This window comes from Candoia aspera, chromosome 8 (genome assembly GCF_035149785.1).
Source record: "Candoia aspera isolate rCanAsp1 chromosome 8, rCanAsp1.hap2, whole genome shotgun sequence".
NCBI lineage: Eukaryota > Metazoa > Chordata > Lepidosauria > Squamata > Boidae > Candoia > Candoia aspera.
The window spans coordinates 37470747-37496483 of record NC_086160.1 but is presented as its reverse complement, the minus strand read 5'-3'; the positions used below and the strand labels follow the sequence as shown (position 1 = coordinate 37496483).

General features: G+C 36.4%; 1 protein-coding gene across 3 annotated transcripts in view; it reads right to left on the bottom strand.

Annotated features, from left to right (window-relative positions):
- Positions 1-25737, bottom strand: part of LRBA (LPS responsive beige-like anchor protein) — a 409112-nt gene that overhangs the window by 176056 nt on the left and 207319 nt on the right. For all 3 annotated transcript variants that reach the window (XM_063310174.1, XM_063310176.1, XM_063310175.1), the window contains exons 37-38: positions 15576-15700; positions 2101-2247 (exon numbers count right to left, since the gene is read on the bottom strand). In XM_063310174.1, coding sequence (XP_063166244.1) covers positions 2101-2247; positions 15576-15700 — 272 coding nt within the window. The remainder of the gene's footprint in view (positions 1-2100; positions 2248-15575; positions 15701-25737) is intronic.

Here is a 25737-nt window from a genome sequence, read left to right as displayed (position 1 = left end):
AGGAAGGAAGGAAGGAAGGAAGGAAGGAAGGAAGGAAGGAAGGAAGGATTGTCCTATTTTAAAAATCTATGAATTCCCTGCTAGGTTTTTATGTATATGTACACCAAAGACATATGTTCAAAAGTTAAATATTACACAGTGCTAGAAACTTAGAAGGATACTGTTTGAAAAGAGTGCTTAATCTGTCAGTTAAATATGTTTCAAGCAATCCATACACTGTTACTGCAGCTCAGGGACTGTGGGAGTAAACAGCTGGAGCATTGGTTTCCATTTGAATGAATTTTATTGGAATAATCACATCTCCACAGGGCTTATCACAGAGGCAGATCAGTGTACTACTCAAAACAATAGGCTGGATGCAGTTCTAACAATATGCAGGGTGTTATATAAAGGAAGGTCCTGAGAAGGAAAGTGGATTATATTTGTCATCCTAATGCTTCAAAAGCTGGGAACTCTGAGACCAACAGAGAGCATATTTATCAGCCAGGCCTTTGTTTTAAAAAACTATAAAATGCATGTGTGACACATAACCCTTTGCATTAATAAAGTGAGTATAAATGAGGTGTGCACACTTAGGTAATCAATGGGTGAATAACTGCCAAAAAAATTCAGATGAATTGTCATTTCTGTCAATTGTTAGGGGTTGTGATGGTCTTTAATCTTGCATCAATCTCAATGTGTGCCAGCAGGACAATGGAAGAGATGCTCTGCTGTGATCAGAGCAGCTTTGCCCTCTATTCCCAGTGTACAAATACATTGTGTTTGCAGATGGGCATCCGAGAGCTGTACGACTGCCATGATTTCCCAAAGCTCATTCCCACAAATGGATGAAATAAGCAGCTATGTGTTCTTTTGCTGTCTCCCTTTGCCCTCTGTACATTAGCATGTAATCCTGGGAAGAAATAACATTTTTTCAATCACTTTCAGACATTCAATTACAGGGCAAGCAGACAGCTGCAAGAGCCAGGGCACCTCAGGTCCCGTTGAAAACCCCTGACAATTTCAACTTCATTTCCAACCTGCAGTACTTTATTAGCAAGGATTACTTCTTAATCCTATTGCCATTGTCAAGATTATATAATTAAACTTCCCTTTCACCTCTATTACAGTGTGAATATATTAGCAAAAGTAACAAATGTAGAATGGGGTGAGGAAGGAGACAGGCATGGATCAGATCGGGCACTCTAGCAAAATCTGTTGAATAGCAGCTTCTCTAAGAGCCACATAAATTGTGTTTCTTTTTAATCACTGGATGATTATTTTGGCATGAGATGTATTTTCATGCTTCATTTTACTCTAAGGCCAAGCGGATGATTCAGTCGGTAGGATAAAATGCAAAATGCTATGAAGCTGTGTTGCCTAATGAACAATAATGAACAAATGCCCCATGTCCACTGCTTTAAGAATTTGACCCAACAAGTAACATTCTGGTTTGGGGAATAATCACGACATATGTCTGGATGTCAGCATTTTACAGAAGGAAAAGAAAAAAGATAGTGGCTAAATTTTCAAATCTAGACTGGAGAAAAGAGGGTACATACCTAAAACTTCAAAGCAGAAAGAGTTGCTTTTGCTTCCCTTTTTCTGTTTTTTTATAAACTGCAAAAAATCTGCTACAATAACAAATATCCTCTTTTCCACTTCTTTGAAGAATAAAAAGGAAACTACAGCATGACTAGCATGGATGTTACAGAAAGGGAGCCAGGAGACCAAATAATTTAAGAGTGTTAAGAGATTTCAGATTAGTTTTCAAGCCTGGTATATTGGACCACTGAGACCGATGGATTAGGAGGAAAAAAAAAACTAGAAAAAACTACCCCCTCCAAAAAACATTAGGCACATAAAAGCAAATGTGTATCTCTGAAATGTTATATCAAAAGTCCTCAACAAGTAGAATCTAAAGCAGTAATTTAAAGGTTATTTCTCATGGCCAGAAAATAATTTCTTGGGGAGTAAAAAAGCATCTAGTGAGTCCCTGACTATGTATGCATGTATAAGTGTGTGTTTGTGAATGACTATATGTCAGCCACTATAGAAATGGTGCTGCCAAGGGGGAACTAAACCAGTACAGAGATTCCAGATATAGATAGCAGAAGTTACCAGTTAAATTCTCAAGTTCTTTCTCCTCAATGGATGACAAAGTATCATCATCGCCTTCCAGGAGAATCTCGCTCTCTGAATTCTGATTTCCTAAAGCCTGATTCTTGATAGGCTGCTTTCCTTTAACAAGTACATCTTCATCTGGAGCTGAAATGAAAGAGAAACATAGCTGTCAGCTATCAACAGTTACCATGAGGAGGTGGGAGGGAGGAGAAGTAACCTTGCTTATTCACATCCTGAAGACTTAGGAAGGAAAAGGGAGGTTAACTGGGAAAGGGTCAGACAGCCCGGTGAACTGCTTTAATACTGATTGCTAGTTAGGGAAGGAACAGCCAGAGTGGGATACCTGCAATTCAGTGAAACACAGAAGCAGGTCTAAATCAAGCTACATGATATTCAGAACAACAAAGCCTCCTTAATTTCCAGCCCTGGCTCCCACTCACTCACAGAAACACCTGTAAGCAGATAAAAATGTTAAGGTTGCAGGAAAGTAGCTGGGTGTATTTGGAGATCATGGCTGTAAGCATATACCTGGAAGTGGTTCCCATCAACCTTAGTGGAGAAGCTTACTAAAGAACCATACAGAGGAAGGAGATTTTACACATTCTCAAGAGTGAAGCCGGCAGATAGACAAACCACCCAAACATGACTGAGGGCAATCAGTGGAGGAGATTCATGCTGAGCCAGAACCACAGAAGTCAACAAAACTTCAGCCTCGTGTATTTCAATGAATTTAGACCAACGCGATTAAGCCTGAATCAACCCAATGTGTAATCGGGAGGAAATTCGGGTTTTGGGGAGCAAAGCAGGGCAATAAACAGTGATTAAAACTGAACACGGATAGGCCTATTACTATTATTGACAGAACCAGCTTGGAACCTTCCTGCTTTTTGCAATCATCACAATTCGCTTAAAATTCAGAAACTGCACACCTTCTCGGCAACATTCTCCTTGTGAGGACTACAGTAGGCGGTTGTGCTTTTTGAAGGGACTTGTCTTTCTTGCTCACAGTGCCCGCAGAGATCGCTTTCTCGCTCTGTATTCAAGGGGGAGGGGGGCTTCCCAGCTGTGTCCCCTCCCTTTCCTAGGGAAAGCAGCTAGCCAGAAATGGCCATAGTGGCTTCTCTCCACTTCATCCCACCCCCGTTCCTCGTCCTCCTCCCCCCCTCCAGGCATCTTGGTCTGAGACTCGATCCGAAGCGCGGGCCCAATCCGCCCTGACCGCGGTGCCCCTCCCCTCCCCTCCCCCGGACCAAGCGATAAAAGAATGGGGTCGCGAAACCCATTGCTAACCTCAATGGTCGTGCCCGGGATTCGATGCCTACTGGAAGCCACGGGAGACAGGACTGGCTTCAGAGCGCGTCGTGAGGCTGCAATCCTGTACAGGCATGCCCGACAACTAGCCAAAGCGCCGTAAGGAAAAGCCCGCGCGAGGAAAGCGGGAGGCCCCGAACTTGGGATCGGGTCATCTGTGCGCGCCCGCGGGTTAAGAGGCGTTCGCTCTAAGTGGAAGCGGTTGCTTTGAGAAGCTCCCGTGCCAGGGCGATGGCGGAAGGCGAAAGCGGCACGATTTCTGTTTTGGGGCCCGATTTTCCTCCAATCCCTCGTAAGGGCGCCGTCGCCTCTCCCTCCAAGGCGGCCACGGGAGGATCGAAGCTGAAACTTCTAGCTGAACTTAAACAGCTGCGGACCCAAGTCCCTCAAGGCCCTTCCAAGCCATGAAGCCTCTGGGAGACGCACCTTTTTCGGGGAAACAGCGAGCTGACCCTGGCGCCGAGCTGGCGACAGTTGTCCGGACGGCTGCAGAGGCTGCCTGTCGCCAAGCGCAAGAAAGAATGAATGAATAATTCGCTTTCTTCTCTGGGAGAGGCCCGCTCAGTGCCGATATTTTAAGGCAGGCTTCCCCGTTTCTGAGAATGTCACGCCAACGGAGTCACCCAAGGCAACTTTGAAAAATATATATTTTTTAAAGGGTAACATTTGGTGTTTTTTTTTCCAGCACAACATACCAACACAGAAGGTAACGTAGCAGGTTTCTCTTTTTAAAAAGGCGCTCAGAATCTGGAGGCTGCGGGTACCGTGCAGACTGTTAGAGACCCGCATGGCAGCAGCGGCAGCACCGAGACTTGAATGCGGCGATTTCGCCCGGCCCAAGACGAAAGCGTTCAGATCGCCACTGGCTCCGGCACGGGCGGCCAGCGGAGGCCAGCCGGTCCTACCGGCTTGCTTGGAATTCAGCACTATGAATTCCGTGCAGGTAAGCGGGGATGTACCCTCGGCCTTTCCTGAGTTCAAGCGGAGGGTGCTATGTACAAGCGCGGCTCTGTCAACGCGGCGCTCAGCGGAACTTTCCCTTGCGCCGACAGAGGGAGGAGATGTCTAGCCACGCGGCCTCTAGGAAAGGAGGGGAAACAGCGGTTGGGTTCAGCAGCGCCTTCTTTCGCAGAGTATTAACATCTCAACTCCCGCACAAGAAATCCCTTGGAAACTGATGTGTCTGCGTCTTTATACACAGAATACACACACGCACATTTTTAAAAGATGCGGGATGGGAAGGAAAAAATGATGAGCATTAGGAGATACCTGCTTTTTTCTTTTAATGCTATGCGGACTCAAAGTGAATAGGCTGTGATAAGGTTAGGCTGCAATCCAATTCATTCTTAAAATTGCAGCATTTACTTTAAGGAAGTTAGTTAAGGAATGAGGTTACCGAAATGAACTGAACAGGACTTCAGTGTAAATATGGCCAGGGCTGAAATGCCTTAATGCCATCTTTGACTGACCTGATGACCTTCAAAGAGGTTGGATGTCAGCTCCCATAACTCCCATAAAAGCCATGCTGCCTGGGAATTATGGAGATGGGGATCTAATACATCTGGAAAGCACCAGCTTGGGGAAGACTAACTTTCTTATTCCAAAATCACACAATTCAAGAAATTACCAGTTCTTCCAAACAAAACATGAAGCCTAATAATACAGAGCTGGCTATTCAAATAATTCCACTTTAAAATGCATAAAATTAGTTAACTTCTGTAATTGTAATAAATGAATGACTTATTCATTCTGATTTTGTTCTCAGCATTGCCATTGTTCTACTTTTAAATACATTTTCTTTGTATTTAAAGCTGACAACAGGAAGCAGATAGGAGGCAGCAATTCACTACTTATCTATTACATGCTGTGTTATAGCTGCAGAACATATTACATTAATCTGGATTTCTAATATGGAAAAGAGTTGAAGACTTATATGCCATTTTAGTTTGTGTTATAGAAGAAGCCACATACTGGCCTCCATCTTCTTTGGAAACATATATCAAACATATCCTGGCCAGCCAGTTTCAACACAAAGCTGATTACATTTTGATCACAGCCCTACACAGTTTAAGGTTCCAAGGAATTATTTTCAAAAACCTTTAATGTGCAAACATTTACAGAGGAAGGCAATCCCTCATGGCCATATATAAGCTTAATTGTCTCTGTAAACATGTGAACAGAAATTTCAAATGAAACTATTAACACAATCAATTTAGATTCTGTATCTTCAGTTTTTCAAATTCTAAGTTCAATTTGAAATATAGCCTCTTTTTAATATATTCCACATTTTTTTTCTAAATCCAGATTCTTAAAATGTATTTGCAAATCTGATAACCAGTAGCAGCACTGGAAGCAGGAAGAGAATTACTTTTTCTTTTTCCTTTTAAGTATACTAGTGGATATAACTAAACAAAACTCTACTTCTGGACTTATTCAATGAGAATTGAAAACCTCTTGTCATGGAAAGGTTTTCTTGTAATTAACTCTCCCTTGAGGATTTTAAGTTAGCAGCAGTAAAATTACCTAGGATTGTAATACACAACACATGTACTAACATTTAATTCTCAGTGGTCTACTTGCTTTCTAGAGAAAAAAAAATATTTAAAAAATTAAAATAAGATGACACCAAAACAAAATAAAGCAATACAGATAACATATGTTCATAAATTTTAACATGCTATCTGTAACTTGACACAATAGACCTTTCTGTGGCTTGGCAAATGTCTTACTTAAAGCTGCACATATCCATTCACACTTACCAAGTTAGGAAGTCAAAATGTATGCCAACTTTTTCAGGAATATTTCTGGTAAACTTGTCTACAGGTGATAATTTTTTTCTAATATCTTTTGCCACTTAACAGAAGGTAGCAACAGATGATTTCATAATCAATTGCCTATGGTATTGTGGTTTAAAATATTATTGAAAATGTCTGTATAAGGATTTATATATTGTCTATGCCTACAGGTTTAATGTAGTTAAAACACTACTTCTTGTAACTTTACTCAATTGCACAAGCATTTTCTACTATCATGGGTAGCTATGTAAAGTGGTAGTAACAACTCAAGGCAAAAATGAATAGGTATTCAGTCTAAAATGTAGCCCATTCAGTCACTGCACCTTCAAAAATAAAAACTCTGTAAGTATATGCCAACTATTGTGGATGTATTTATAAGATGAAATTATGTTGCCTGCACAATCACCTGACTTGTTACTGTTGCTATTCTGCTCAAAGGAGGCCAGAGTAGCATATAATAAGAATTTTAAAAATGAGATAAAACAAATAATTTTTGCAATTAAACTATTGCAAACCAAGACTATAACGTACAATTTCATTATTCATTTAAAGGCAGTCTGTTCCTGCAAATGCTTGGATCAACAGGCAAGACTTCAGTTGTCATCTGTAGCACAGCATGGCATCAACCATACTTTCCTCGAAAAAGACTTTCACAATTGGAACTTATTTTATATGCTCTATTCTGGGCCATCCTGCTATGAGCAACCCTATGACAGAGTCTTCCCAGTTTATCTTATGGGTCAAGAGGCATTGAAAAAGGAGATTTTCTAAAATGTATTTAGATTGATGCCAATCCCTTAAAATAGGCCCAGTAGCACACAAGCAACCACTACCATGATCCTATTTAACTGTCCTGCTTAACAACTGAACACCAGTTGCAACTATGGATTGTCTTCAAGAGTAGCACAACAATCGGTAGCAATCCCACTGTTAATTTATGATGGCACAGATTTGTGAGAAAATCTTATCCCAGCCCAGTTAGGGTTACAGCTGACACATCTGTCAAAGCTGAACATGCCAGTGAAGTCGCATATGCTTTTAGTGACAAATTGGAATCAATCAGACTCTTCAAAGCCACATGCCTGTTCTTTCAGGAAATGTTCTACCTTATCTAAAACCTAGTTTGCCTAGTCTAAACACTATCCACAGTTCTGTTCTATCTATAGTTACTTTTGGTTTGTTTGTCAAGATCCTGCATAACATTGCCTCCAGGCAGCTGTCAAGCACATACACAGCTTCTCCTTATTCAGCTGAAAGGGAGAGATAGAATTGAGTGTTATCTGCATAGTGATGACATCACACTCTTACATCTCAGGATGACTGAACCCTTCAATGAGTGAAGCTTCTGTTCAAACAAAAATGCACTTCTCCTACTGGAACTCCTCTGGGACTCTACTGAGACCCACTTGAAATTGCTGACTTAAAGCCTGGTTCAAAGAAACATTTAGGGGGGAGTCATCGGCCCAGCCAATTTTTTCAAATGGCTCCACTTTTCTGTTGGGGGGAAAAAACAGTAGTAATATGTTAATAAGAAATAATAATCATTCTTGGTATCTTGAGCTTATTGAGCCATTTGTCAGCAACCTCTCCCACCTACTTCAATCAGTAATTATAGATCAGTTATTGTTAAACCAGTTTAGTAAAACATCTATGGTGGTCGCAAATTTTTTAGATGTAACAATGTCAGAAGATGGTTGGTATGCCCTACAATGTAGTAACTTTAGGACTCTTTTTCTGTATTTCATCATGTAGCCAGACTTTTTGCCCTCATTTCTTTTATTACTTGCTATACACAATTTTGCTTGCCATAACAATGCTTACTAGTGATTCACATATTATAAATCTGATCTCTGATATACATGCTGGTCATGAAGTACTGCAGTTTACTTGCTTTCTTTCCTTTTAAATTATTTCATAGTTTCTGCTGATTTTTGATAGAGTTTTGATGTATGGCTGTTTAATAAATAAACATAAGTAAACACATTAGAATGCATTCACAGCCACCTCAGCAGTCAAATGTGCACTGAAATTAACTTCACCTGCAAGCAAATAAGGTGAAAAATCATTATGTAACTAAACAGATAGACTGACTTTTTGTAATAGCTTTCAATTACACTTTTAAAAATCACTGGCTTTCCATTTAACTAACTTACAGACAAAAAAGTTCACTTTCATGAAGCAAAGATTTCCCACCCACTATTATGAAGTCCACTGATACCAAACAATTCTGATTCTGGGATTATGGTGTCGAATACGATGAAGAGGAATACAGAAGTTACTGGAAATCTCCTTTCCTTTAACAAAAAGCAACTCTGGTTTCAAGCCACAATATTTGCAATTTAACAGCACATACCCAAAGTTCTAATTTGTGCTCCACAGAATTAAAACCACAGGTCATAATCAGCAGACTTGAAAACACAAATGTTTATGTGATTGAGACATGAGATTACACAGCTATTCTTTTAGGTTATGCCATATGCTTTCTATAGAACAAACTATCCTCCTGACGTAATCATAATGCTGGCCAATCACCTCTGTCTTCTGACAGTTTAGTTTGAAAGCTTTACTGGCAGTGCTTTGAAACTGTTTTATATATAAATGGGAGAGAGGGAGAGACAGAGAATAAACATTTGGAAGTACTACTGAAGTACGCTAAGGGTAGCATTTCTTTCAAACCCTTAGATCTTAGCCTGCAAGTTAGCTCAAGAGAGTAAAGTGGTGACTAGCTGATTTATAGGGCAAAATGGTCTCTGAATGACAGCTCTTTCACCTGCTGACATAATTGTGGAAATTAATTCTGGCAGTTAAGATAGAAAAATAGTGACAGATGAGCACATGACTGACATCTGGTGGGAAGTAGAGTTAAGTTGCTCAAATGGGGAGCTGCTGAACAAAGCTCATTCCAGAGTGAAATTGTGGATTCCTAAATTTACTGCTTACAAAATTATCTTTTTAAAGCTTTCATGCAATATCAATATCATATTATAAAAATGATAATTAGTAAATTTCAAATATGATGTCATGCAGTGTCATTTCCTTGCACAAGAGAGACAAGGATTTTTTGTCAGAATACAGTACTATAGTTTTTTCTAAGAACATCATATTCATCCATGCATAATGGTCAGCCTTGATATTTAGTATCTATCATACCATCCTGTTCTAATTTTTATTGCTACTCAAGGAAGAACAGGTGCATTTGTCCCACATTTAATTTTGTTAATATCAAATACTTTTTGAGGCATCAGTGTTGCTAAGCATTCTAAAACAGTGAGGAAGAACTTGAATATTAGACTATTTCCTAGTTGTTAACACTTCATAATTATAATTTAAAAGGAATTCATAAGGCAGCTATTTTCTAAAATGTGAAACATTAAATTGCAGCATCAAAACAAGCAAATAAATATTATTGTTGCTTTGTCCTGTATATGGAAAATTTGTATTAGTTAATATTAATTATCATGCATTTTTAAATTATATTTATATTTCTTCCTTCCACAATGGATCTCAATGCAACATGCTCAGTCTCCCATTCAAGCACTGACCAGATCCTAATCAGCTTAGTTTCAGCTAGTAGCTGCGTCATATACCTTCATTTACTTTTAATTTCAATATTCCACTTTTTATGTATTCTGCCCTGTTCATTTTCAGTTGCTATTCAATTCATTTTTCTTCCCTTAACTTCTGTCTCTATGATTTAAATTTAGCTTAAGGGGGTATTGACCTTCTTGATCCTCCTGTATCTCACCGCCTTCTGATACCATCCAACATTTTATCCTTTTGACTCATCTCTCCAAGGGAAGATTGAAGGTCAAAGTTTTGAACTGGTTCTCATAAACCAATTTGTATATTTTTGCCTCCATATTAATACCAGTTATACTATCCCAAATATCACTGGGCCTTCTCTACAGCACATTTCAATGCTGTTCCCTCTGCAATTATAGATGGTAGATACAATCAGACACCCTCTTCATACAGAAGATGCCCCTGTGCATCTGATAAAATTGAGACCTTAGAACATGTCTTCCTGTGGTATAGATTTTAGAAGAAACTGCACTTCCAACTTGCTACTGCCTCATTTTTTTTTCTCCTTGGAGGTGCCCATATAAAATGGGAAAGCAGAGATGGCAACTCATCCTGTTAGCAATGGAATTTTCCTACATGAACCTATGACTTGATGACAAATTCCAGAAACCCTGGATGGGAAGAATGCAAATGCATCTCCTCAGCAAAAATGTAATAGGTCAAGAATTGTATTTTAAATTTCTTCCCACCCTCAGATGTTGATTGTTTTAAACATGACACCTTCTTTGAAGGTGTCATGTTTAAAACTTCTTTTGAATTTATTTTTCTTGAACTTCTTTGGAATTTATTTTTACGTATTTTTATGTTTTTGAACTTCTACATGAAATTATAGAATGAAGTTGCCTCAAGTTCATAGTTTTCAAATATTATTGCAATTCATTTTATATAAAGTGGTCCTTGAAGACTGCCCAGAAATTTCAGTTAGTTTAAATACTGCTTATACATTTGAATAATGTATAATTTAGAATAATTTATAGTTATTAAATTGGTTTCCCATATATTTTCAAGCCCAATCAAAGTCTTCATAATGTTCCTAGATTCAGAATATTTAATTGAATGATTTTGACCATATGAATATCTTTCCCACCCTCTACATTTTGCCAAAGATGTTGCCATGCTGGCACCCTTTAGGAGTTGGACCGTCTCAGTAAGTGCCCCAATAAATTAAATAAAGTCACAGTAGGAGAATCATTTGAACCTACCATTTTCTGCATTATTATTTTCATTATGACTTTTTGATAATCTGCTATGGACTGGTTTTTGTGTGACAACTTACTTTTTTTCTGTTTTTCTCAATGTAAATTGTTATGTTTAATTTTACAAAGTTTGTTTTAGTTTTACACAGCTGACAAACATTATATATTAAGATTTCATATTAATTCATTTCTGATGTCCACAGATTCACTTGTATGCAGTTCTAGCTTATCATCATACTATTCTTTAATCAATTTGCAACTCCTTACTCCTTCAAGCTTCTGCTAAGGACCCAAACGTTTTTTTAAAAAAAAAAAAATACTTTCCTAGTTGATGACTCAAAATATGATTTTTTGTTTTTATTCATCCATGAAAGACACATGCTTCCCAAGAAATACATAAGGGCAGGAGTAATCAAAGTCTTTGTAAGCCATGGAAAAAGCCTTTTAAAATGGAAAAAGAGAGATTCAGTGTAAATAATTTATTACAGTTTTTTGTGAGCAACATTTCTGCAATGAGTATTAATTAAAAATGTATCTGTTCACAAAGGATACATTTTATATAAAGTGCTTTTTTTTTTAATAAAAGCAATTTCACCAACTGAGTTTAAAGTGGGTCCTATGGAAGGCAAGCTTCATTCAAGACAAATAAAATCTTTTACAAATAACCACTTGGAAGTTAACTCTGAAAAATCTCCTATAGTCCTTTTTCAGAGGCAAGTTAATGTGGGCTTGGGAAGGGCAATTAAATTGTCAGAATTTTTTTAAAAAATGTTTTTAAGTAGAAAGTAGCCCAGAGAATAGTCATTGCACTGATATTGATTGTCTGAACAGGGAACATTAGTCTTCAGGTATTTACTCTGCCACCTCTACACCAGAGGCTCTCCTTCAAATCAAGTCAATCCCTTGAAGAGATGGCTACTGAAATACATAAATGAGGCTGAAAAGGGACGCGGTTTTTGCTCTCTGGGCCTGAATAAACTATGGCGGATTGTTTCAGGATCTCTTCCACTTCTTCCAACTAGAGTATTTAACAGACTGCATTTGTGAAGGGAGGAGCTAAAGGAACAGTCCTGTTCTGAACTATCTATCGAAACTTCTATTGTACAGGCTTGCAGTTACATCTTACTTTCTTTTGATTTTTTAAAAAAACATACTGAACATTTAGAAGGCAGAAATAACAATAACAAAACTTACAATGGTTGTGAGAAATACACTTATCAATGTAAGAAAGAGAATATTCCTTGCAGGAAAAAAACTGTCAAACCATATACAATCCACAATTTACTGGAGCCGATGTACTTAGAATTAAACCAATATAAATTGCATTGCAGGAAATAAATGGGCCTAAGTTGGCTTAAATACAATTGCAATAATAGTATTTAAATAGTATTTTCTATATAAACCATAGAACAGACGAATAATTCCATTGAGAACTTGTGACATCCTCAAGGGTAGAAACAGATTCAAAGCTCTGTTATAAAATTCTAATCCAGGTAGAAACTGATCAAGATGTTTTATAAAATTATTTGTTGAAAAAGGTAATTTATATAGCATGTTGTTATATGCGGCCCAAAGTGTGAAAAATAGAGCGGGTTACGAAGACTGTCAAACAAACAAACAAACGTTTTTATTTATTAATCAAATTTATCACCGCCCATCTCCCAAAAGGGACTCTGGGCGGTTTATTTATTTATTAATCAAATGTTACCCTACCCTCCACTAGATGCCTTGTACAAAAATTTATTTTTGAAAAATGACCTCTATAGGCAAACCTGGAATATTGATAAAATCAACTTAATACCTGGGCCAGCTTTGCGAAACTCATTCCACTAGGTAAAGGATGCACAATCTAGTGAGCAGAGGGCTGTAAGTCCCTATCACAGATTCTACACTACGGCACCAGAGCCCCACCAATTTTTTTGATAATTTTTATTTTTTTAAATTTTTTTTAAAGAAAAAAATATGGAGAGTAACCTTATTCAATATATTTCATTTCCTTGTTAACTAAACATTTAAATTAATCTAGCCTTTGTCTTGGTTCACTTTTGTTATAGTCACCTCTGCCATGCCATTCAAAGGCCAAATATAGCCCTCATCTTGAAGTTAAGGTATGCTCATACACTAGTTTGAATACAATTTACAAAGACTATAGATGTTCATTTCAATTTCCTGTTTCATTTTGCTACCTAAGCTATTTTCATTAGTAAACATTAGACTGCATTAAGGCTATGCATTGCTTCAGTGCCAAAAGCAAAACAGTGGTTGAAGCATGTGGGGGGGCATAAGCAGAGCACCTGTCTACAGTTTAGCTCTGCCTTTTGCCAGTTATGGAATTGTAGAGGGCAGCCACATGATCCCATTTGATTTAAGGAGTAGGAGGCAGCTGTTTCATTAGATTTTTTTTCCCGCCTTTATTATTTTTATAAATAACTCAAGGCAGGGAATATACCTAATTCTCCTTCCGCCTCCTTCCCCCGCCCCCGCAGCAACATTTGCTGCATGCTCCAAAGCACCTTTTTTTGTCTTTGAAAGTGAAGCAATCCACAGCCTTAATTCGTATTATAGAATGAAGAAAGCTCTTGAATAGCACAGTAATGGAAACACTGAAAAAACATATCCATGCACATTTACATGTTATCTGTTCAGTTGTGGGTACAGCACACAGAAATTGTTTTGTGAATCAGTTGTAAGGCATTTTTACTTTCAGCAGGTATGTGATGCTTCAGTTAAGTCTGTGTGTATATGTGTATATACTGAAAGGAGGGAAAGAGAGGATTTTACTTTTAAAAGGCTAGAATGTTTCAGCAATCAATCAGTTAGTACATTTTCACAAACTTAACCTACCTAGAAAGTATGCAATAATTCTTATTTATTCTATCAAATATTGACTGCAGATACCAAGTCAAACCATCTTAGACGAGTTATACCTTTTCTGCATTGATGTCTGTGGTGTACATAATCTAGAAACAATAGACCAATGCTTCCATTGTATACACGTTAATTCAATAAATCAGGTTTGTTTCAGTAGTTTGCTATATTTTAGTTGCAAGCACAGGACTGAAGTAGAATCAGGTCTAAAAAAATATTTGAATCAAGAGTACTTGTTATCTTCTTAAACTCAAAAAACAGTATTAATAGTGATGATGGTATTTGAGAGGAAAAGAGAATATTGTAGCAAAAAAGCCTTTCAAACAACTTTTAATGCAATCACCCTATATTATAAATTACTTATGTAAATGCATTTTATTTTATCTATTTGCTTGACTTTTTCACAATCATTGCAGTGAAAAATAAATACCATACAGCATATTACAGTTCTGCATTATAATGTGAACCACTCTGCATAAACAGAACTAGAATATACTCTGAAAAATATATAGCTACCACAAATGATACTGTAAGAGTGTTCACCATGTGTGATTACACAATCGATAATTAAATATTCAGTTTTAAGATTGGAAGCATTGCTATATGCTTTAGAACATCTTAATACCTTTCATTCAATTAAATAACTGTTATTACATAAATGCATCATGATTTAAAATTTAGTAATAAAATATATTTAAACATTAAAAATATCATCACTGAATTCTTACTAGAATATTCTGACAAATAAATTATAAATGAACTAATTCATTATTGCATATCTGAGAAACAATGCAAGTGATAGCATCAAACTTTACTAAAGCTAAATATAACTGTCGAGGACAATTTACCCTCTTGAAATCTGTGTATGTGTACAGTACAACAATGTCTAAGTCCCAAAGCAGAAAGGGCCTAATTAATTCTACCTCCGATTTTTCCATCTCCTTTAGCAAAATATGAGAGGATCAAAACCATTACAGTGTTAAGATTGACTCTTCTCTCTTTGGTCATTTATTAAAAAAATACTTCTGTCACATTTGGTATTATAGCTCCTGACATATTGGAGACATTTTCCTTCAGAAATGACTCTTTAAGAATAGGTACAAGAGGTTAAGATTGTTGGCCCATGTTGCCTGCCTGCCTGCCTGCCATCCTGCCATCCTGCCATCCATCCATCCATCCATCCATCCATCCATCCATCCATCCATCCATCCATCCATCCATCCATCCATCTTATCAATGTATCTATCTATCTTCCTATAATTTACTTCTCATATTTTGAGAATATCTTGCATTCTGGCTTGTATAATGCAGGAAGATTAAAACAGAGCCCCTGTGAATATCATTTGACTCATGCACAATTTTCATTTGAACCTGAAGTTAATTAAAATAATCAGTGGGGATTTCTCACAGGGAAATATATCTTGCTTATATTGCTGTAACTCATAGATACAACAATTTGTCACAAAACCTTACTGAGGGAATAAGGGGATCTTAAACCTTTGTCTCAAATCATTGGCAAGCTCAACCCTCTACCTAAAGGATTTTCAAAGGCAGATGCTGTTAAGAGATAATGACTAATTAGGTCTTGAATTGCTCAGGTCTGAAACGTGAAGAAGAGAACTCCAAAGGTGACAGTTCATGTTCTTTTAGAGCGATCAAGTTCTATCTTCATTGCCATATAGACCTGTGACTATTGACAATGAGGAGGTTTTACACTGACCGTGGTCTATGGCAGCTTTTAGGGTCGCTTCAGGATGTGTCGATCCAAGGGGGTTACGCACAAATCGTTGCCGGCGCCGCAAGTCATCTTCCCAGTAGTCAAGGCGCCAGAACTCACGAGGACGACTACAATGAAATAGAGAAGCCACATATGTTAGCAATTACCAAACAGCATGGTAGCCCTGGATTTCTGCATAAAGCTTTCCTTGTTTGCTCTTTTCCTTTTCGTTTTTTAAAACAGCACCCTAAACCCTTTCTACAATCTTTAAGTTAGATATGTCCTTGAAAATAACAGTATCACCTTCCAGTCTGAGAAACTCCTTTCCCTTTCTTTCTTAGAAGGTGAAATGAGCACTAAATACATCATTTTGAAATGAATTGCTGACAGTATGATCAGTTTCCCCACACTCTAGTGGCATGGGCTCCGGTTTCAGCCTCATTTCAGCCTCAGCAGGGCACCTTTCTCAGTGACTGCATTTATAAACCAGAATAGGGAAAAGGCTATTATAAATATGGTATAGCATTACCTATATTAATCAAAGTCTGTCCCCCTTCATTTTTCTTCCTAATTTGTGCCTTTTTGTACAAGGTCACTAAATCTTATCATGAATTCTTGGTTGAGAAAGTGTTAACTTTAATGAATACTTCTGTTACATGATTATGTATGTGATAATAAAATATTGCTCTATTTAGATCTGCAGGAATTTAATTAAAATAATCTCTTAAAATATTCATTACTTTTAGCCCCCGAGGCTTTGAATGTAAGAAAATGCTTTTTGTTTCCATTTCCTGTTTTAAATAAACTATTCCAGGAGAGTGAAATAACAATTTATTCTCAAACAAATCAGATTTGCTTTCTGTTTTTATGCAGCTTAATTTTTTGCATTTAATTAAGAACTACATGTTATGGTGAGGAATACTGAAAGCATACTTCTTAAAATTTACATTTATAAAAAGGTTCTACAACATTTATTATTTTCCACATTGTATTATTCAAGTACGCATAGATCTTTTTAATATGGGCATATAAAAATGCCAATTCCTATCTTGTTACATATCATGAGCAAGTGTGCTATAAAACTGTACATTATCCATTAAAAATGGCAATAGCAGCCAATTCAGGTATGTATTCATACCTATAGATACAAATGTTATTATATGTAAAATAATAAAAGCCTACAGAATAACACTATTAATGAGAGATCTACTGCCAACATCTGCATCCTCCAATTACAAGTTATATTATTTATGAAGAAATATCTATTGTAAAAATGGTAAACCAAAATTTCTATTATTATCATTTCTTTATGAGCTAATAATCATTGTATATATGTCAAGTTTGACAAATAAATAGCTTTGATTAATTTTACTGATTACAAATGAACAGACTCACAGTTCCAGTGCTTTTCCTTATTTGTATGAAACCTAATATACATACAACACAAATCTTAATTTTAAAAAATCCAACTCCCTTGTTCAATAGGTTACTTCCTTTTTCCTGACTGCAATTCTTATTATTCTGTAAATTATTTGCATACCTTGTATATGAAAGGCATACATTTTTATTATCTGTAATCTATTTCAGAAATATGAAATGAAACCTTCAAGACTATTTTGCAACTTATTCTGTAGGATTTATCAAGGGCAGGAATATGCATTAAAAAAGCTACATTTGTTCAAACTGTGATTAATAACTTAAAATTCACCACAGCAACTACGAAAAGAAGGCAGAACACCGCCACCTCTGCATGCATGTATTTGATAGTCATGGAACCTCGACTGACACTTCATCATTCTGCCTTTCTTCACTTACCTGTTAAAATTATTATCAAGTATCAACTCAGATAGGAGTCACAAATCACAAATTGTTCCTCGTATTTTGGAGAATTATACAATGGAGTCTATTAATCAGTATGGCAATCAGCACAAATAGTTACCTAGACTGAGATCCTTTGCAAACCTTATTGTATCTAATGCCACAAATATATGACAATGAACAGCTAATATAGGCTTCTAAAATTCATTAAGAGCTTTTGTCATCAATTCTTCTATTACATTGCACTACAAAGATGGTAGTACATCATTCAAAGATGGTAAATTATTAATGTCAAACAGTCCTCTTTCTCTACTTTTAATTAAATTATGTTATTTGGAGGGCTAAAATTGTAATGTGCAGTTACTAAAATTATATATAATCACAAAGCAATATATTAAAGGAGCTGGAAAAAATTACATTTGCAGTCTGGTCTTAAGCTTATTTTAAAATGTGGTACACGATGTTAGTGTCTTGTATGAATTTAGCCACTGAGCTAAACCCATAAAAGTTTTTGTTGATCTTTGCTCAAGTAATGAGACTTCCTTGGCTCCTTCTTTCACATAGTCTCCTGTGTTCTCCAAGCCAGTCCTAAGAATTAAGAATCCTTTGGAAGAGGGAAGTGCAGCAAGACAGAAAAACTGGAAAAATATGGTAGGTCTGCCTTATGCATAGGATCAAATTCTATAAAAATACCAGAAAAATGAAAACACAACAGAAAAAGAAGCAAAACTAGCACAGGAAATATATAAAAGGCACTGCAAAATTATCAGTGTAGGTGATACAGGTATAGAGATAGCGATAGAGATTCTGATGCCCCAAATACATAGTATAGGGAGCCAGGTAAACCTCACAGACATGGGAATTGCAGTTAAGAAGTTATTTTCTCAGAGAGGAGGATGACCAAGAGAAACACTCCAAAAATAAGCCCCCATAAATAGATATGCAAACAGCAGATCTTTAGCTTGGACAAATAAACCAATGTAGTTACCGATCATTACACTCTAATTTGCTTAATTCCTATTTCTAGCATTTTCATACTGGTTGGAATGATCAGCAGCACCTCTGTTTGGCAGAGTACTGTATTACCAGTTTCTTGTGGAATTGGTTTTTCTTAACAGCAGATAGGAAAGGACCATGGCAACACTTGCAGAAAAAAGAAAAAATAATTTATAAGAAAAAACAACAAAAATGCAACTTTCTTCTTTACAAAATGGGTAGAATAGGACATCATTTATTTTGAAGCATACAAATCTTCTAGAAGCAATCTAATATTTTAGGAATTTGATGAGGAGTGACCAGAGTGACCGAAACAAAGCTAATATTTCATGGAATGACATTGCTAAAATGAATCAGTGCGGCAGTCCCTACTGCAAAACTAGTTTAAAAAGCAAACCGAACTTATATATGTGAAAAGTAATTCTGCAAAACAGAAAGAACAGAGCAGTAGCCTTAATAAACCACATGCTGTAATGAAAACAGGAGACTAGTCTGGAGCTCATTTCACAAGATGCCTGTTCAAAGAAAAACATCTCTTGTTTCCTGGGCTGGAGGTTAAATACATCATGCAGGTAAAATGTTTGCTTATGCCTGGTCATGAATGTGAGTTTTATACCATTGAGGAAAGTGCCTGACTGACACTTCTACAAGTTGAAACTATTAATTATCCTCATAACAAATGCAGTTATGATGAGCATCTAATAATTTTATCAATGTGTTAGCCTCAGGTTTGTTTAAAAACAATAAAGTAAATGCCATGAACAAGCATAAATGTTAGATTAATAGAATATGCTAGTGATGGTCCATTAGAATGGCACTGCACAGACAGCAAGGAAACTGCAGATGAATCCTTCTCACGGATATGTTTCCCTTCTCTAGTACTGATTTCCTCAGATACTTTTCCCAAATTCTATGCAGTGATACTAAGAAGTGTTGGAGTAAAGCAATTTCAGGTTATAAACAATAGATACGATGTTCACTGCCTTAAGTTAATTTTCTCCAACTTGGGCCCTTTCCAGACACATCACTTCAATTTGCAGAATTTTCAACAATGGTAAAAAGGGCTGAATGTGCTCACAGGGTCTGAGTACATAAAACAACAAGCTGTTGAAGCAAAAATGGGAGGAAGGAACTCTGTCCTTGAATACAGAGTTAAAGGCATTAGACCAGAGGAATTTTTGAAAACGAATCACTAAAAAACCCAAACCTAACAGTTGAGCAAATACCATATGATACTTGAGGAGCACAACACAGAATATACCCACTCTGTTGTTGGAACCAAAAACATTAAATGCTAAAATTCAGCGGAGGTTAGCCTCAAACTCAGGAGCAAACCCTAAAAATTTCAACATCTCTAAAGGGCGGTGATATATGTAGAATTAGCATTACATTCAACTGATTTTCAAACCAAGCAACTATAAAACCAAATGAATGCTTGGGCACTATTTTAAAGATCTGAACAGGATTTATTTTACTTTGGAATCTTTACAGATTAGATTGTTGAGGTGTGTATATTGGGTCACTTTATAGCTGTTATATAAACCTCTGCTGATACCAGTCCCAAAACAGCAGAACAGGGACAGTAATGCATTCACATCTAATAATCCAAGCCAATGGAGCAGACAGGATTACTACTTCTAATAGTAAAGACAAAGTTGTATGACAGATCAGCTTGGTAGAGTAGAATAGGACAGGGAAGATTAGATCATCTCCTTCACTGAACTCTGTTATGCTAATACAGTTCAATGGCATGTAAAGTGGAACAGCAATGGGGGTCCTAGCATGAGGAAGGGCAATTCTTACCCATTTTCCTACCAGCTTTTGTTCTTCTCAATTTATTCTTTCTATTCTTACCTGTTTTTATCCCCAAAGATACATTGCCTAGCAGTAAGTCCATCATTAAGTCACCAGCTGAGCCTTTGTGTCAGAATCAGGATACCACTAGGAATGGATACACTTAAGAACTAGTTACAAAACAAGCTACAGGTAGTCCTCACTTACTGACTGCCTCATTTAACAACCTTTTGAAGTTATGACAGTGAAAAAAATACAGCTTTACTATAAATCCTCACATTTATGACTGTCATAGAGTCCTGCGGTCACGTGATCGCCATTTGTGTGTTTCACAACAGCCTCCCAACAAGCAGAGTTAAAAGAGAACGCAGAAATAAAATCACAAGTCAACATCACATGATGACTCATTTAACGACCAAAATGGAAGTGACATCATAAGTTTGCCACAGTCACATGATTTCCCATTTAGCAACCACAGCTCTTAGCAACAGAGTTGCTGTTGCCAATTGTGGTGACTAAGCGAGGACTACCTGTATTAAAGTCATAAATATCCTGTCTGAATGTCAACTTCCAAATTCTTCTGCTAAAAACTGTAAGAAACATACGCTTTAAAAGATTTTAGTCATTGCCTGACTTTATGTATATCTACGTAGTAAGAAATCTCACTAAATTCAATAGAACTTGCTTCATAAAAATGGGGTTAGGACTGCTCTTTTAACATTTTCAAATGTTACAACAAAATTTGATGTATCAGTCATTTTTTAAAAAATTCTTAATTAATTCAATCAATGTTAAAGAGCCCTAGTGTAAATAATTCTAATTACACCTTTTATTAGAAGATACATGCTATGAAAATCTCTTGCTTTATATTTTTAAGTTTAGACATATTCTTTTATTCCAGTTGATTTTAATGTCTGTAAAAAAGCGAACAAGCTAGATCTTAGTTAAAAAATGACTGTCTTGTCCTTCTTCAATAATATAGAATTTTAAATAGAAAGATAAAAGTGTTCAAGTTCCAGGAAGGCTTTACTTCCAGCATAAATCTAGTTGAAATAATATCTAGGTATTAAAGGGCATCATGAGATAAAGTATACTTCTGACCTGAAACGCATTGTGCCTTCATGCAGATAGAGATGAAGAACACTAACCAAAATCTCCCTCGTTTATCAAGTAGTGCCCATAAATAAAATGCTAGTTACCTATCTTTAAGTCATCTTAATGAAACTATAATGTATTGCAGAGTAAATGTTTTTAAGCTTCACAGAATTCTTTTACTGAAAGAATTTTTAAGCTTAAATACAGAAACTCATATAGTCAATTTCAAGTAGTCAATAACCTTTATTATAAAAACTAAACCTTACACCCACTTTCTTTTGCCCCTGCACTTCAGATGTGCTAGAGCTTCTATTTTCAGCATGCTGGCTGAGATTTTTGGAAACTGCATTTCTAAAGCATCTGGGGGGCGCCAAGTAGGAGAAAATACCTTAGAGCATAACGTATTCTCTCATGGTAACAATATGGACAGATGTATAACTTTCTAATTTTGTATTGTGTTAAAGATCATCTTATCATCTGAAAAAGTAAAAAGCATTTTTCCAAAATTGCAGAGCATGCATATGTTTGTGTGTGTGTTTGTAGGAATAAAAAAATTATAAAATTTATACAAAGACAGACAGAGAGAGAGACAGAGAGAGAAAGTGTGTGTGTGTGTGAGAGAGAGAGAGAGTTGTTGGAATAAAAAAAAATACACACACACCCATATATATATACTGTATATGTATATATTTTACAATTTTTTAAATTCCAAAAATTCATTCCTTAACTTCAGGGTTCATCACATATATAATATTGAGCTTCATGGACCTTGTAACTAGATCTCATAATAAAGAATTACAGATATTTGCTGCCCAGAGTCCATTGGAGTTGAGCAGCTAATAAATTTAAATAAATAAATAAAATTTAAAATAAACAATATTCTTAGCTTAGGATATTGTGAAAAGATGACTATGTACTGTGTACATCCGAGACCTTGAAAATCTCTCCTTATCTATAGTTTAACTTTGTTTCTCTTTTTAAGTTTTTTTTTAAAAAAAATTTGTGGGGACAGTTGTTCTTTTGTTGTTTTCTTTTTTTTTCCTTACCATGTAGTATGTCAAACTATGTAGTATGAAAAAGGTTAAGTTTCTTTTTCAAGTACATAATAATTTATGTAATAGTATATACTGTAGTTATACAGTTTTTACATATAATATTACAAATTAGTAACTTAAAGGTTTTCAGAAGAATGTTAATCATAATGTTTCTGAAGTTTTAAAAAACCTGCATTTTAAAAGTCTACAACTACTTCCTTAATAATTTATTAAGATTTCCTTAAGGAATTACTTCAAATGTGTGAATGGTACTGTACATTCACACATTTGAAGTAATTCCTTAAGGAAATCTTAAGGTGATATGTGCCATAGGTAACACAGTTTTAATTCATCAATTTCACATGCAAAAATGTTACAAAGCAAATACTTTATACAGAAATATTTTCCCCCTCCTTTTCAAAGCATTGTAGAGCATGTGCAGTATTGCTCAACCTATCTTACAGTGGAAAAAATAGAAGACAGGAGCACTATGTATACCACCTTGACCTTTCTAACAAAAGGCAGGACATACTGTAATCAATCAACAAAGAGCACTGCAGACAGAAAAAAATATGCCCTATATCTCTATGCCTCACAGAAACAAAGACTATAAACCAGCTTAATTGATACACAATACACAAACTATGGAACAGGATTTTCCAGAAGTCCATATAGCCCCAAACTTGCTGTGTTTTCACAAATCTTTAAAGACTTAGCTTTTTCAACAGGCCTGGGGCAAAGTGAGTTGAGAGCTGCTCCCTGATATTAAACTAAAGTTTCGCCTGGATTGTTACTAATTTTCATGTTTTGTTCTTCCCCAAAGTGTTGTTGCCTTGTATTGTTTATTTATATTATTATATTTTGACTGCTGTATTTTTTCTTTAATACTGATATGTAAACTGTCTAAAGCGTTCTTGTGATTGAGGCAGCACACAAATTTATTTATTGATTAAATAAAATCATACCTATTTGATAAAAAAAGAAAACATAATTCTTACAATAATCATAACATAAGGGGAAAAAATCCATACATTTAAAATATAAATCAAGAGACACAGAACAGTAAAATAAAAAAGTTAGACTGTCTAGTTTCTGACAAACAAAAAGTTTCCATAAAAATTAAAAAGCCTTACACAATTTCTGCTGTTTCTTTCATATACAGTGAAAATAACTAAAACCTGCTTCACCTGGTTAGCTGGGAGATTATACTCTAATTATTTGCATATGTTTGCATATCTAAGAAGTCAGAATTGAGTTTTCTATTAAATGTTCCTTAAGTAAAATTATTTGCATGTCAAATATCAAGCTGGTTTACACAAAAAATATAAAGAAATGTATCAACTCTAATCAGTAAAAGAGAAATCAAGAGAGGCTGAGAAACCTCCCCATTGGGTCACTGTTATGGTAGATTAAAAACTGCATTAAATTAAAGCCACATTCTCATTCTTTTATGGTCCTTTAAGAAGAATCAAACACATTCTGAAGCCATATTGAAAAGAAGGAATGGGTTTTATTACTTGAATGTATAATGAATGTTGCTAACTTTTCCATGAATATGGAATCTGGTTAAACTGTTCCTGCATGTCAGCAAATTACAGAATACTCACTTCCTTCACAAGAGGACAGAAGAATTGACTTCATGTTAATTTTTTTTTTTTAGTCCCACCTCTTTTACCTGCATCTCAGACTATGGAATACACTCTTGGGAGCTGTATTTAGTCTCCACTGTCTTGAGATTTAGAAAATATCTAAAGATATACCTCTTTGGCCAAACTTTTATTTGTTAACTAGACAACCCGTGACCCATTGGGTCATTCTTTCAGAGATATTTCCTTACCTAAAGAAACAGAATGACCACGGGCAGGCAAAAAAGCAGTGGAAGTGGGAGTGACTTCTGACTTCCTGCCAGCTTCCCCTTTGACTTTGCTTATGGGAAGCTGGCAGGTAGCATCAGAAATCACTCCTCCTCCTCCTTGGCTGACCCATAGAACTGCCTGCCACTTTGCTGGGAGGACGGGGAAAGGGAGCCATTGACCATGAGGAAAACTGAACCCCCCCATCCCATTGTGTCCTCAAGGGCCCTCTCCTGGGGAGGAAGAGGGCTCACCTGTCGACCCCCAGTGCCCCCCAGCCAGCCCTACCTTGCCAGCAGGCATCCAAGTTGCTACCTTGTCCTTCCCTCACTGCCCACCACCATTAAGAGATCTTAAATTTCAGCCTTGGTTCCAAAGCAGCCAATTGCTGCTCACCTGTCGTGCCTTGCTGTCAGCCAATTGGGCACAGGGGCCTGAGGGAGGTGAGAAAGAGGACAGGAATATGCCCCTCCCATCTTCCCTTGCACCAAACAATCTGCAGAATTCTGGGAAGTACAGTTGGAAGGCGTAGTGGTGCTGAAGTGGCCATAACTTTGCCAAATTTCAATCCCATGGGAGTAATGGGTCCTGGGTTTTGGATGCATTCTTTAAGTAAGCCCATTTGAGGTACAGTGATTCAAAAATTGTTGCCCTATGATGCACCATTTTGCCTAATTGAAGGTTACGAACACTGACAGTTTTAGTAGTATATATATTAAAATGTTTTAATGAATTATTTTTAGTGTTCTGCAGTTATAAACATCTGTTAACAGCCACAGTGTTCTACTAAAGTAGAAAATAGGACAGAAATAACAACTACTACTGCAACAAAAGCATTTATTGATCAAATGGGAAATAGACCCTCATATCCAGCTAGCTTCGGGTACCAGAAAAGGGCAAATAAACCTTCATCTGAAATGATGGATAATCCCTGGGGACTAAAATATTTGGGTGTTTGTTTTTACTGAAGTTTACAGACACAAAAATGTCCACTAAAATACCAGAACTATGAAAAACCTTATCATTAATTTATCATTAATTTAAATTTAAAGAGTACCCCAATAACAGTTAACACTTCAATGGCTCTATGCTAATGAATTAAAAGTCCTCTGAAACAGCTCTTTTGATCAACTTCCAAAAGAGTGTGAGTTATTGTCAGCTGGCCATAGGATTGGCTTTTAAACCTCAAGTAGAAAGGAAAAGCAGCACACCATGTAGGGAGATCTCAAAGCTTTTTTAAAACATAATTCTTTGTGTACACAATCACACAATTGTGAATTGGAAGCAGAGATGTAAATCAGAATTTCAGGTCTACTAGTCAAACAGCGCACAGTCCCTTTTCTCAGTTCAGTCCTTTAGGCCACTTGTTATTAGAAAATTACAGTCAAGTTATGCATGGATTTTACAGACTACCACTTATTTTTTGTAAGTGCTCAGTCAATTTCCTGAACATTATCTATTCTCCAAGCATTGAATAAACCAGGCATCTTTTGCAAAAACAGTGCATGGTCAAATCTACTTGAATATACAACACTTTCTACACTGAATTGATTAATATACAACCTTTAGTACTGA